Below are 14,153 nucleotides of genomic sequence, written 5' to 3' on the forward strand. Positions count from 1 at the left end.
TGATCTCAAAGTATTTCCTTCTAATGCAAACTGTAACAAGATTTTTTTCTCAAAACGTTGGGATCTTGTGAAGGTCATCATCACGTTGGCCTCAGAAGGTCGAGGGAGAGTTAGTTGGCTATCTTGCACGCTTTCTTAACAATAATAATAATAAAGTGTTCTTTGGAAGAACTTGCGGCGAAGGGCAGATCAATTTTAATGGATAAATAAACAGCCGTGGTCCCTGCTGTCATGTTTTCTACTAGAAAGAATAATAATAATCTTTTGAGACTCTGGGTTTTTTCATTGTGGAGTTCTTGTTGTGTGTTTCCTTCCAAAAACTTGGCAGCTTTTTCTCTTCAATTTCTAATCCCTTAGAATTATAATTAGGTTGTTTTTATGGGGTCAGGATTCCTCCCTAGCTTGTGTTTTTGTTCTCTTTGGGGCTTTCTGGGTGGGTGGTACTGTCTGTTTTCATCACAGTAAAGAAAGAGGAAAAACCCAAACAGAACATCGGTGTATGGCTGAATTGTCTCCCTCCCATAAACCACCACGCGTTCCTATGCTGTGGGAGTATTCCTCCTCACTGCTGGGGCTCTCCTTGTGTGCATCCCACCCGCCTTGGTGGAAATGGACTTTGCTGGGGGATTGAGGAGGTGTTCCCATCCCAAGACATTCAGATCTCCCTTAATTCCTCTCAACAATACTTTTGTTTCTGTAAAGGGTTATGCAACGTTCTCATCTTTCTAAATAGAGTTTTATTAAATCTTAGTCTAATATACAGTCATCTGTGTAGTAGCCAGGGGTTATATGGAAATATTGTAAACAGAGCCAAAAGTATATCAATAAAAAATGCACTTTTGTTTGGCCACTAAGCCACTTTGTTCTTGTGGTAATGCATTGGAACAGGCTGCCCAAGGAGGTGGTGAAGTCACTGTCCCTGGAGGTGTTCAAGAACCGCGTGGATATGGCTCTGAGGGATATGGGTTAGTGTGTATAGTGGTGATGGGTTGATGGTAGATGATCTTAGTGGTTATTTCCAACCTTGATGATGCTGTAACTCTAAGTTCCGCTGTCTCCACATCCTCTCCTCTCATGGTGCCTCAATCCAGTGTTGTGTCTCTGCCTCTGTTCTCTCAGCTGACCCATCCTGCATCACGCTCGGGGCTTGTGGAGTTGTGACCCAGCCCTGCTTGTTGTCTGGTTTCTCCCTGCTCTGACCCAGGAGGCTGCTGGGGCTGGAGGTGGCCTCGTGCTCCTCAGAGGCCAGCACTGCCTCACCTAGTGCTGCCATCGCCCTGCCCTCCTCCAGTGAGTCACTGGGAGCGCTGCTTTTTATAGTGCTGCCAGTCATTACAACGGGGAGCGGTAATAAAGGACGTGCTGCTCATTATTTAATGCCATTGAGATACATATAGCGAAGGGGTCAGGTGCATAATTTAACCACAGGAATTCCAGTGGCCATATTAAATCACGGATCTGAGCTCATGTCCTGCCTTGGTGTATAAATCTTGGTCTTGAGCTATTTTGTGTGTAAATATCTCTAGGAGAGTATCTCTCTAGGAGAATTCACTTGTGAGGCTTCTTAATGCTAAATGCTTCTTGGAAGGTTTTCATCTGTTCTTTGTCATATCATCGCCACTGTCACATCACTACAAACAGAGCGTGCCCATATCACTTGTGATATATGTATCCTGAACTGTCCTTTGTGCCAAAAGCTAGCAAGTGAGTCATGTAAATGGGCTGTGTCTCACTGCTGTCCGAAGGATGGATGCTGAGAAATATTTCCTTCTTATTTTGAAAAGGAGAAACCTGAGTCTCACTTCGGTTATTTGCAGAGTGGTCATTCCAATACATTTTTAGCATTGACATAACAAGCAACGTAGTTACAGTTCAGTGTATAGAGCCGTGCAGTGTATGGGGAGATTGGAGGGTGTACTTAGCAGGGACTTTTCCAGCCTTCTTGTCACTCTCTTTAATGGAGGCATCTTCTATCAGTTTGTGGAGCCAGCTGTACTCCTGGGGCAAAGTTTTCATGGCGGTGCGTAGTTATGAGGCGGGTGGCTGTTGCTTTTCCCTTTGTTACCAGGATGACCAATCTGCTGTGTTCAGTATTGTTGTGTGCTGGTATGGTGGTGTTCTGAATGCTAATCTGTATAATGGACACCAAGAGCTGGCAATGGGCAATGGCTGAGGCTTGATTAAATTGCAGTGGATGGTAGTGCAGCATCTCTCCATGCGCATTCGTGGCATTCCAGATCAGCAGTGTAGGGCGAAGTGGTTAGTTGGAGGCTGCTTTTTAATCATCTAGAACAATTATGTAATAGTATTTTGTGTCTGGTCACACGGGAATCCTTGTTGTGGCTGCTTTTCAGTTCCAGATGCTTTGTTTTGCTGCAGTGCTGTTCCTCTTGGCTCTTCGCTTCCCACTTGATTTGGGTTGAATCATCTTCCTTCACAAGGAGCGTGCCATGATTTTACCTACTTGCTGCTGGTTTGATCCTTCTCATTCCAGTTTGGCTGGGCCTCTAGCAAGTGGCCTTCCCTAGAAAAGGGGAGCTTAATTCAGGGGAGCCCCTGTGTGGTCCAGCTGTGAGCGTGGGACAGCACTGTCTTGGTGGGGACTTGGGTTAGTTCAAGCAGCGATGTGATGCTCTTTGCCTCTGCAAGGGCATATCTGTGCCCTGCCAGGTTTTATTCCCTTTTCTTTCTTGCAGTTGTGGCATTTTTCTGATCTGGTCTTCTGTTGTTCTATCTTGCTAATCTGGCAGAAATTTTTGTTTTTTAAATATATATTTTTTAATCATTTTCTTTTTTCCTCTTTAGTTTTTTGCTGGGTTAATGAGGTGCTGAGTTAATGAGGTGAAATGGCTTTGCATGGTGACTCATGCCCTAGGCTGTGGTGATGTCTTACAGGATTATTGCAGGTAACTGCAAGTGACCTGAATGGTTACAACACAAATCTGCATGCGATAACAGTGGTAAATTTGGCAGTGCTCATGGGTTGGTAGTTCTTCAAGTAGGAGACAGGTGTGCATTTCAAGTGCACTTTTACAACATGGTTATTAATTTAAAGGGTTCTCTGGCAAGGTCCTTCCCAAAAGGAGGAGTGACCAAACTCTGGCACAGTGCCTATGGAGTATCATCCTTGGACATACTCGAAAGCTGTCTGGACATGGTCCTGGGCTCCTGGCTGAGTAGCTTCTACTTTGTCCCAAATGTATTAAACCCTCAAGTTAGGGTACCCAGTGCGGTAGCTGGACCAGAAGCAGTAAGATCAAAACTAGTGTATTGCCTTTGCCCTTGCTTGCCTCATATGGATTGAAGGAGACAGAGGGACACAGAGCATGGTAATGAGGCTTTCTACCCATCGGGGTGCTACTGAACACCATTCTAAAACAAGGCATGAATCTGCATGGGTTCTGACCAAGCAGAGTGTAGGCTGTGGATTGCTGTTTCCGTTGCAGTACCTTTGTTTCCCAGTGTTGGAGCTGTGCAGAGCTGGCTTTGTCTGCCTGCAAACAGTGCGTTATCATATGCTGATGTATGCGATAACCAACTGTGATCTCACTAGATGACAAATATGTGCCTAGTGAGCTTACACATTGTTTTTATTTGCTGTTGAGGGGGTGTTGTGTACACACCAAAATACTTCTAAGCAATTGGTGTAGAAATCAACAACTACATTAAGGTCGATATTGCCACCAGGACTCATACAGACTTTGTTTTCTATTTGGTGCGAGTTTTCTGTGCTAGAGGGAATATGTACAGAATTAATGTTTATTATCAGCTTGAAGATAGTCTCTTGGATACTGGAATCTGATTTCAACCTACTGTAAGTTTTTGCTTCTTCAAACGGCACAAACTATAACCATTTGGGAAGGTAGCTCCATGTTACAAAACCTTCACATCATTCTCAGGCTTCTAAGACTGATTATGGGCCTTTCCTATTCCTCATTTTCTGTGAGTGTGTGAAACCACTGTGTTTTTGTTTGTTTGTTTCGGATTTGTGTTTGAAAAGGTTGGAATTTTGTTTGGTTTTGTTTCCACTCCCTGATAGATCCTGTATCTCAGTCATTCAGTCTACATACACCAGCCATGCACCTGTTGTGACGGGAGTTATAAGCTTCACTGTCTATTTACCAACTGTTCAGGCGGTTGCATCTCTAATGTGCTTTAACAGTTTTCTCTCTGCTTACTCTGGCTGCAAGAGTGTGATTGTAAAAGATGCCCTCATGGTTTTCTTAAAGAAATTGTCAAGGAGGGATGATCTGACGTTTAGGAAAAGCATTTAATCTGGAGCTAGTCATGCTGTTTGTCATAGTAACACTGAGATGAGTATTATAGGCCAGCTGGTTGTGAAGGTGTCCATTTTCAATGCAGTAACATCTGGAATAGCATGAGATTTGTGGTTTTCCTTTGCTTAAAAAACCGTTGGCTTAAATTAAAGCTTTCCAGATAAATTCTAGAGAGCTGCTAAATTTGGAAGGTGCCAAAAGAGATTTAAGCTTTCATGTTGCTTTGGTTCTGTTTTCCCCATTAGCCCTCTAGTTTCCATCCATGTCCCCCTCTGCACTGCCTGGTGTCCCTGCCTGGAACAACCATTCCCCTGCTCCTTCCTGCCCTTGTGCTCCTGCGGTTTAGCTGAATGCCTCAGGGTTATCCATCAGCTACTACAGGTAAAAAAGAAAAGTTCTATTCTAAATTTCTCATCTTCCTCCTTGGGAGGAAAGTTCAATACACAGTAAAGAGTTTTTTTAGGCTTTCTATTCCGTACTTAATTTACAGCTGAGAGGAAGCCCCAGATATGAGTTTCCCAATGAAACACCAAGAACAAAACACCAGATAAATGAATATTTTCTGATACTTGTTCTTGGGACACATATTTAGGTACACAAGGGCACGGTCAGGAGAATCAGGAATGCTGCTTGTAACGTAAGTTCACCTTATCCAGCAGCACATAGTTTATGGCTACTCTTGTGCACTGTTCCAGAGCACCAGGTAGGTGGTTCAGTTCCCTGAGCCAGGTGGTTCATCCCCAATGGGATGGGTCTAGAGGAATTCATTTTGGCTCGAGTGCTATCTTTGTGTGCCTGTGTAGTACCCTGGTGCTGCCCAGTCTCCTACTGGCCTGTGGGCCAAAGTCTGTGAGGATGTCTGCAGTGTCACAATGTCCAGCCTACAAATATTTTTGAGGATAGGTCTTTCTTACCTGAGTTACAATGATGAGAGGGCAGGGTCACGGCAGTAATAACTGTATGTCAAAATTAAGGTGTGTGATCTTTTTATCTGCAGCAACTTTGAGAAAGTGTTCTTCTGAGTAGTGGTTTTCTTTTCTCATCTCCTTCCCTTGCCCCCATTCAGGAGTTTTGTCCCATGCTTGGCATTTTTGAGGTTTTTCTCCCAGTACTTAAGAAGGCCTGCGTGGTTTGTTTCAAGTATGTATTGTCCTGAGAGATACTGGCCTTGAGAGTGTTAACTTGGTTTTGATAATCAAATGATAGTGAACGTTAATATTTAACTAAAACATTGTGGGTTCTTTACGTATGACTTCTATTTACAGTGCTTAGAACTGTTCAAGATACCAACTTGACAACTTGTTCAGTTTTCTATTTATCTGGATCATGAAGCCGCTCCCACCAGAATGTGCCTTTCCAGAATAAGGGTGGTTAGCTGAAAACTGACGTGTGGCATTAGGACACTGTAAAAAAGGTTTTTTCATGTCTCGGTCAGCTCTAGTGAGAGGTGTCTTTTCATGCATCTGGAGGGTGGCAAACATCTGTGGGTATTAAAGCAAAGCATAGGTTTGAGGTCAGTCAGATTTGTGACAGTGGTTTCCTCATGATGTCAGAAAATATGTAGAAAAGATGCAGCACAGTGATGTAGAAGGGAGGTGAAAGTATCCTACGTGTGAGTGTAGTGTCCATGAAAGCTGCAGGCAAGACTTTCTACCTCCCAGTGCTTTGATGTTAGATGAGATTGTGGAGTTGGCAAAAGGGGAAGTGAATTATAACAGCTGGAAAACAAGTTAGTCAGCTAATGTTAGTAGGGTCAAGTCTGGAGAAGAGCAAAATGTCTCAGGATAAAGGGAACTGCTAGTGAAAATGAAAGAAGTGGTAGAGAAGTGGGTGGTATGTGGATGCTACTAAAACTGATTTAATCACGTTGAGTATTCAGAAGACTGTCATATGATTAACAAACCATCTTTTAATTGTTAGTGTATTAGTGATGATTATTTACCTAGCAAACTTCCCTCTTCTCTGTCCCAGGGGAGGAAAAGAAACAGATCTGAGATGGGACTGAGGCTGAGAACAGAGGAGCTAATTGCTCCTGTTTAAAATGTGAAACTGTAGATTAGAAGAAACCTGTCTGGTTTTGTAGTGTTTCAGGTTGCATCTCCTCACTGTTGGATTCTGCTGATGTTGTGGTTGTTGGATAGCTGGGAGGGTCGTCTTCACCTGTTGCATAAACTAAGGGGTAATTTGGTGCTGAGCCATGAAATTTTAAACGGAAGCCTTTTCTGTGTTAACATAGCGACTGAGAGACAAAGTCAGTTTCTATGGTCTTGTATATTTGAAGTTTGTGCCTTGTTTTTTGTTCTGATCACACCTACTGGAGCCATGTCACCACGGTGGGGAGAAGACTATCTCAGGTGAGCCATGATAAAAAGGCATCAAATACAGTGCTTTGCACGCAGATGTGAGTAGGGCAGCTCGGCTGGCGGGTGTGGAGTTGGGGTGCAGAGCTGTGCTGGAGGAGCACAGCCATCAGCATCACGTCACAGGGAGTAGCAGGGCCAACCTGTTTACCCTGAGCTATTACACAGGGCAATGGCTGAGAGTATCTTGATGTACCCTGTGCCTTAGGTTTCCCTCTTTGTGATGGAGCTGAAGTTTGCAAAGCAGGTGGGAGCACTGTTTTATGTATCAGTGTTTGCGTAGAGATGTGTGGTAGCGTGGCACCCAGTCCGCATGCTTTATTGGTAAGGCTGAAATACCAGGCTTTAATAAAAATGCTTCAAAAATTAGTGTGGAAATTTCACAGCAGTGTCATGCCTATCCCAAGGATGTACTTCAGCTTTTGTTAAACTTCAGAAACTCTTAGGTAAGCTTGTGAGATCCACAGTTGTGTACTGTTTTGAAGGGATGGAAACTGTTTTCATAGGTACATGAAACTGCTTTCATGCAACACTGTGTGGTCTAATTATATCTTTCTGGGAAGCCTGCTGAGCACATGTCCTCTAGCTCATACATCCACTCCGCTTTCTCTCTCTCTCTGTTCCTCTGTCCCCCAAACCCTTGGCTGTGTGGCAGTAGTCAAAAGTAGCTACACCCAAACAGTTGATACCATGCTAACAACAATACATTTCTCGCTACCTGAGTAAAAGTCGTTGCAAACTTGGGTAGTTATAACCCCCTCAGAATACCAGTGGGTGCTTGCTTAGTAGTGATTTCAGTAGAAGCATTTATGCCTAACAAAAGCATCTGCTTAGGGAGAAGTTGAAGGATGTTAAATATATGGGGTGCTTGGAAGTCTAGTGTCGTGCAGAAAGGAAGCAGCTGGAAAGTCAGGTGTTCTGGGTTCAGGCATTCCAGCACAGGAGGTGCATATTTCTTTGAGTAGCTCTTGAAAGAAAACATACAACAAAAAAACTTTCAGTAGCAGTTTGCTGGCTTTTTTATTGTTGTTCTTTCTTTTTTTTTTTTCCTTGACTCTCTGATTTTCCAGGTAAATCAGTTGTACCTGGTAAGAACATAGGGCTTTTGCAGGGATTTCCTCCCATCAATGGGAAAGACTTATTTTGGAAGGCTGTTGCTTCTGAATGTAGCTGGTCAAAGAAAAAGGAATTTATTTCTGTCCCTTGTTTTGAAGCCTTCCAGCATTATTTGGTTTATATTTCAAACCGCAAATCACCGTTTAGTAACGTGACGTTATACTTACATACGGATGGCTGTATTGGTGATCAAAAATGCCAGGTGTTCCCAAGAACAATTTATTGATGCTTGAAGTACATTCGAGATTGGGGAGTGTTTTGCCCAGCTGTGTGCTCAACAGAGAGGCATTGCTGCCCTGAGCCTCGAAGATTAAAAAGATTAAATGCTCTTTTGTTGCCACTGCTGGCAGGAAGGAGAGGCTGGAAGTGTGATGAGGCTGCCCCTGTTGTATTTTTTGTCTTGATTTGTTGTTGTTCTGGTGGGTTTTTTGTTCAAGGATGTCTGTCAGTAATATGACCCCAACTCCGTGCTGCGGACAGGCTGGTGTGTGTCTCTGGGTGGCTGCTCCTGCAGCCTCTTCTGTGGTACAGCTGCAGGGTTACTTTCTGTAGAGCTGAGTGTTGTGGTGTTTTTTGGATCTTGTACATTTTCTCAAACTTTAACGTTAAAACACAGCCAGGTTGTTACTTCTGGCCAGAGGCTGAGACAGCAAGGAGAGGAACGTTGTCCTGTAGTGGCCTGTGGGGACTTCTTGTCACTGTCCTCTACAGTGGCTGTGAGCACTACTCTAGCAATTGAGTACTGGGAAAAGGCATCAGTGATATATGTAGTATGGTAGAGGGAGTGACTGTTCTACTTTTTTGGTTCTGTTGGGTTTTTTTGTCTGTTTGGGTTTTTTTGGAGGGGAGTATATTTGCTGTTTTTCTGGTTATACTTTAGTCTGTTAACTTGGAGTTTTTCCTCCAACAGTAAGGACGTGGAGATGGTTTTGCTTTTTGTTACATGTAGGGTATGAAAAACATGACTTGATTTTCTTTTTTCTTATTTTTTCTGTCGCTTGTTTTATTTGTTGTGGGTTTTTTTAACTAATTTTGGGGTTCATATTTTTGGGAAAAATACTGAGAGAATGCAAAGGCACCATAAACTCTCACTACACAAGGTGCTTACATAGAAATGGAGAGAAAAGATGGGTTTTAAAGCCATGTAGGGAAAACCACCAACATCTGGTAATGAAGTGATGAATCAGGAATGGGTGTCAGTAATACGTAATTGATTCTTGTTTCCAAACTGCCATGCAACATAGCAGCATGGGGCTTCTCACCAAGAGGGGTCTGGGGCTGCCCCAGCTGGCTGTGCCATACATAACATTTAGAGGCTGGGGATCCCAGGGTGGCACCTCTTCTCTAGGGACTAAGGAAACAGGCAAGGAACAGATTTTACATTTGTGTTTTACATAAAACCATTGCCTTAATTTCACTACACATCTTGGCTTGCTGCATGAGTCTTGTCCAGACTTCCCGTATCTTCCCTACATGAGATGGGTGGTTACATTTGAGGTGCATTAATTTTTGCCATGTGTCTCCTGAAGCATATTTCTACCAGTCCTCTGGTTTGACTTCTGGCTTTTTGAAGCACGGTGACTCTCAGCATGGGTAGTGACTCACTGAGATCAGTTAAACATTAGGATGCTGAAGGTGTGACTCCTTCGGCTTTGACAAAAAGTGCTGTCAGCGTGTTTAAAAAAAAAAAAAATACTTGCAATGTATTGCACATCTGCTCAGTTGAAATTTTCTACATGGCTCTACTGTTACAGAAGTGGCTTTTTTTTTAAGATCCCTTGCCATGTTTTATATAGCTCTGGGTTTTTTTTTTTTTTAAGCATAACCTGTTGCCTCAGCACATCTCTTTATCAGATCTTCTGCACTGTGAGGCTGGATGGCAGGTAGAGAAAACCCAGGGCTCACTGTGAATCTACCAGCACCCTTCAACAGGCTGTCGGCTGGTAACTCCCAAATGGGAGACCATGGGTTTCTGCCAGAGCAGCTACAGGATTTACTGGTCTCCCTGCTTGAAACACATTACCTTTTCTAAGAGACGACAGGAGATTAGTGTCTAGTCTCTGGACAAAACTGTCTCCTGGTGCATGTTTACCTGGAGTGCCATTGAACTGCTTCTCTCAGCGTGCAGCACCATGGGAACTTGTGATTTCTTTCTTTGTGGAGCAAACTTCATTGTCCTTTTTACAGGACAAAACCACTGGTACATGTAGTAGGCTGCACTGCATAGGAAGGCCTTGATGGCTGCATCTGCCTGCGCCCTGTTGTGCTGCTCTCATGGATGTAGAGGTGTTTCTGTTCTCAATCAACTCACACTGGGCTGTAGAGAAAGCCTTCAGAAGGCAGTGAGTGGCCAAACACAGGATTGGCACAGAAATAGGTGTTTTTGCTTTCAGAGTGGCTGAGGGGTTGGGCAAGAGCCTTGAGAGCAAACAGACATGTGGTTCCCAGATAGCTTATCAGAAAGTGCACTCTGGGCATTACTGAAGGACTTGCTGAGAGTTTAACCTTTCTTCTGTTTTTAAGCTCCTGCTCTATGTGCTAAAGTGGACAATTTAGTGTCTGGCATGTTGTCCCGGCCTGAAATTTCACAACAGCCCTTTGTGAGGCTTGGTCTCTTCCAGCCATGAACCTTCACCTCCTCCTGGCCTGACATGGTGCATTCTGTGTCTGGGCCCTGGTGGTAGCCAGCCATCATGGCTGGCAGTGGTAGGCCCTGTAAGTAAATGGGCCTGTGTTCTTTTCGTGGCGTTACTGCTCATCTGACAGTAATCAAATACAAATGAGCAACTTACGGAGATTGTCTTTAAAAAGTGCTTGTGTATAAAGATGGCTATTTTTAATACCTTCAATTTATAATCTACATTTAAGAGGGTTCTCGTTTCTAAGTACTATATAGACATTCTGGATTGTGAAAATAAGCCCAGAGGCTTCTGAAAGTTTGCCTGGAACTCAGAGGTACCTCCTAAATCTGGTTTTGTTTGCAGCTTGCCTGGACAGGTATTTTTGTTGCAAACTAAAAATTGATTCTATAATTGCAGATATTAAGTGGAAGAAATGTAATTCCTACTAAAATACTTGGAGATGTCAGGAGTTTTGAAGAGCAGTTCTCACTGCCTTGCTGAGCTTCTTGCTGTAGATAGCCAATAACTATTTGGTGGGGAAAAAGAATACCCATACCACTTGCTTCTGGTTCCTTTGTGTACCTTCAATAAGCAGCATGCAGAATGGTGTAGAGAATCAGACAAGCCAGTACGGTGACAAACTCAAAAAATACATTTAATGAAAACAAAAGCCTGAGCCTAAGTGTTTGCAGAAAGCTGGCACGTTTCTTTCAGCCACAGAATTGCTATGCTTCTTGGTGAGATGGTACATTTTGGGGAGGATATCTTCTGTGATTTTTTTTGAACCAAATGGATGAGTCAGAGCTGTATGTCATGAAAATGCCTAACACTGCAGTGCACCTAATTGAGCTCGTTTGAGGGAAGGTTTCTTTTGAAGTTGCATCTGACTTTTTTGAGAACAAATTCATATTTTTATTTTACATGATTGGCCGTTAAATTTCAGCTAATATTTTTTGGACAGCCACTACAATTACATTATACATAAGCAGCTGTTTATTCTGTAAAGTTTTAATTCTGCAGTATCTGATCCTTCAAAGTCGGCTGTACTTACTTTTTATTAAATGTGTATGGCTCCTGTTACCATCAATATTTGAACACTTTGCAAACCACGAGCAAACATACCTTCCTACATTTATTCAAGGATACAATAGGGCTATCTACACTTTACGCACAAGAGAGACTAAGTTGCCTGTCTGAGAGCAATGAGGATGTTGGGCTAAAGCCAGGAATGGAGCCGGACTCTCCTGAGGCTTAGTCTGAGCCTAAGTGGAAAATATCTTGAATGTTAGGGAAGCCTTGCTAGAGACCTTTGTTATTCCCACCTTTCTCATGGAGAGGTGGGAGTGCCCTAATAATGGTCTTCACAGAGTGGTCCATTTGCTCTTCTTTTGAATGAAAAGGGTGGTTTTGGTATTAGGGATAGCTCTGCCATGAAGGTTTTGCCCCTGTCTGATTTGTTAACTGTGATGGAGGCTGCTTTACTAAGGCTCTTTAGCTCAATATGAGGAGCTGGTCTGACAGGACATATCATTAGTCTTTGTCACCTTCACATGTTTTGTGGATGCTTTTCTGAAAGCAGAAACATGTTAACATTTTGCCTATGGGAGCCTGAAACCAGAAGCCACTGGGATCTTGTGGTAAAGGAGCTGCTTTTCCTGCTGTATCCAAGTGATGCCATATAAGTCAATAGCAGATCACTATCCTAGGTTGTCTAGCAGTAGGCATTTGGGGATGATATGGTGATGCGCCCTAATGACATCAGTAGTGCCAGTTGCGCCCCATAGTGTCTAAACAGAAGTGGCCTGAGGAGGGAGAGATTTCAGTGCTGGGTGCTCCCCTTTTGTAAATAAGGGCCTGATCAAACTCACTCAAATTAATCTTCATGCGAACTTCATGGGATTTGAGGCTTGATTTGAGGGGGAAAGCTTTCCTCTGCTGTTTCACAGAACTGCATGAATTTCCATGCACTCATGCTAAGAATAAAGCTTGAAAAACAGTCTATTTCAGTGTTAGTATGTTTAAAAGCATTTGAGAATTTCATACCTCATTTTGGTTTATCTGTCTTTCTTCCAGTGGGATCTTGTTTGTGATTCTGCCTGGAAAGTCCACATTGCAAAATTCTCCCTACTTGTAGGATTAATCTTCGGCCACTTGATAACAGGATGTATAGCTGACTGGTAAGTGCAATATCTTTTAATGCAGCATATCAATTAATTAATGTCAATATTAAATGTTGCTTAGATTTTTTTGTACTTCATAAAGAACCTTTGCTTAGTGATTTTCAGGATCTGTAAAGAATGTGATGAACAGTTTAAAACTGTGTGTTAATTGCTTGAACTGAGTAATATGCTCCAAGGTAAATAACAAGAAAGTAAGCAATTTGATAGTTGACTTAGTTATTTCCTGCTGGCACAGTTTATTACGGCTGTAGAGCTGGTCCAGAAGTATGTATTTGCTAATCATGTAAGTGAAGCCTTTGGTTTAGGGTTTTCTTTTTTCTTTTTCTGAACTAGGAGATAAGGTAAAAAGAAGTTGAAAGCAGCATTGATTTGACTGAATACAAGAGAGTTGTGTAATGTCAACCCTGTGCTTACACAGTGACTTTTAAGAGTGGTAGAAGACTGTTGCAAACCTTTCAATTGTTCTATTTTTAAAGTTGTTGTTAGGCAAACGTTCTGAATTAGTGTTAAGGAATCTCAGACTTATGTGCTGTTGATATTGTGGTATTAGATTTAAACACACAAAATGCAGTTCATTAAATTACAGTACTGAAAACTTTCTGAGGTTCCCCAGTTGTTCAGAGAGTTCAGTTTTTACGTAAAGAGAGGGTCTTGTAGTGCAGGAGAAGGGGAAGAAAAATAAAGGCCTGATTCAAGTGATTTAAATGGAAACTTGCTGAATCTGAAACAATAGCTGTGATGCCGTCCCAGTCATTTCAGTGGCTTCCAGCGCAGTTGCCAGTGTCAGTACTTTAGATGGCCCCAAGTTAACTCTTTCACTGTTTGCTAAACCAGGAAAGGAAGGCGTTGCTTATGAAGGAAGTTCTAAAAAGCCCCAGTGATGGCTCATCAGTCAACGGGTAGAGAAAAGGCTCCCTGCAGCTGTGCAGCAATGCATCTTGAACTTTTATAGCGCAACTAAGTCTTTCTTCTTGTCATTAAATGTTTTTAGGCAAGTGAGGAATTAAGACTTCTCAGTGGAGCAGGGAATGGTGAAATACAATTGAATTTGATTAAAATGCTGCAGTAAAACAGGGTCGTAACAACATGTAGAAAGTATGGTGGAGAAATGATTGAGGGTTCTCACTCTCTCACTATTTCTAAAATAGGAGTCTGTATGGAGAAAGCAGACTTACTGCCAAGCTAGGGAAATGCTAGAATTGACAAATAAGTCACAAATAAGCAAACAACTTCTTGCCTAAAGCACTGGCTTCAAGGGAGAGAGAGATGCAGTAAGCAGATTTAATAGTTCTGTGAGGAAGGGGTATCCTGTTCTTCCATCCATTTTTTCCTCTGTGTAGTTTGCTCTACCATGTGTTCTTTTTCTGTGTTTTCCCTACAGTGAGATTAAGAGAGTTTAGGGACGAACAGCTTGACAGATGTAATGCAATGGAGAAAAGGGTAATTTGGTAACTGGGGGGGGGAAGAGTGCACCCCTTATCCTTTTGCAAGCATTGCTTTGCTCTGGCTGCTGGCACCAAAGCTGATCCCCGTGCTCCTCCTCTGCTCCCATCATTGCCATCTAATGTAACTTATGCAGCAAGGAAGTCCTGCACTGGC

The 14,153-nt window shown here is 42.7% G+C and overlaps 1 protein-coding gene across 5 annotated transcripts in view; it reads left to right on the plus strand.

Annotated features, from left to right (window-relative positions):
• SLC22A23 (solute carrier family 22 member 23) overlaps positions 1-14,153 on the plus strand; it is a 99,225-nt gene that overhangs the window by 2,521 nt on the left and 82,551 nt on the right. For 4 of the 5 annotated variants that reach the window (XR_001463404.4, XM_418968.8, XM_015276012.4 and 1 more), the window contains exon 2: positions 12,448-12,551. Coding sequence is in view for 2 of the 5 variants with exons in the window: in XM_418968.8 (XP_418968.4) it covers positions 12,448-12,551 (104 nt within the window). In the remaining 3 variants the exon portion in view is untranslated. Of the gene's footprint in view, positions 1-2,878; positions 4,659-12,447; positions 12,552-14,153 lie in introns of those variants that run through there. The other variant, XM_046938319.1, reaches the window with a different exon arrangement.

The sequence above is a fragment of the Gallus gallus genome, chromosome 2 (assembly GCF_016699485.2).
Source record: "Gallus gallus isolate bGalGal1 chromosome 2, bGalGal1.mat.broiler.GRCg7b, whole genome shotgun sequence".
Taxonomy (NCBI): Eukaryota; Metazoa; Chordata; class Aves; order Galliformes; family Phasianidae; genus Gallus; species Gallus gallus.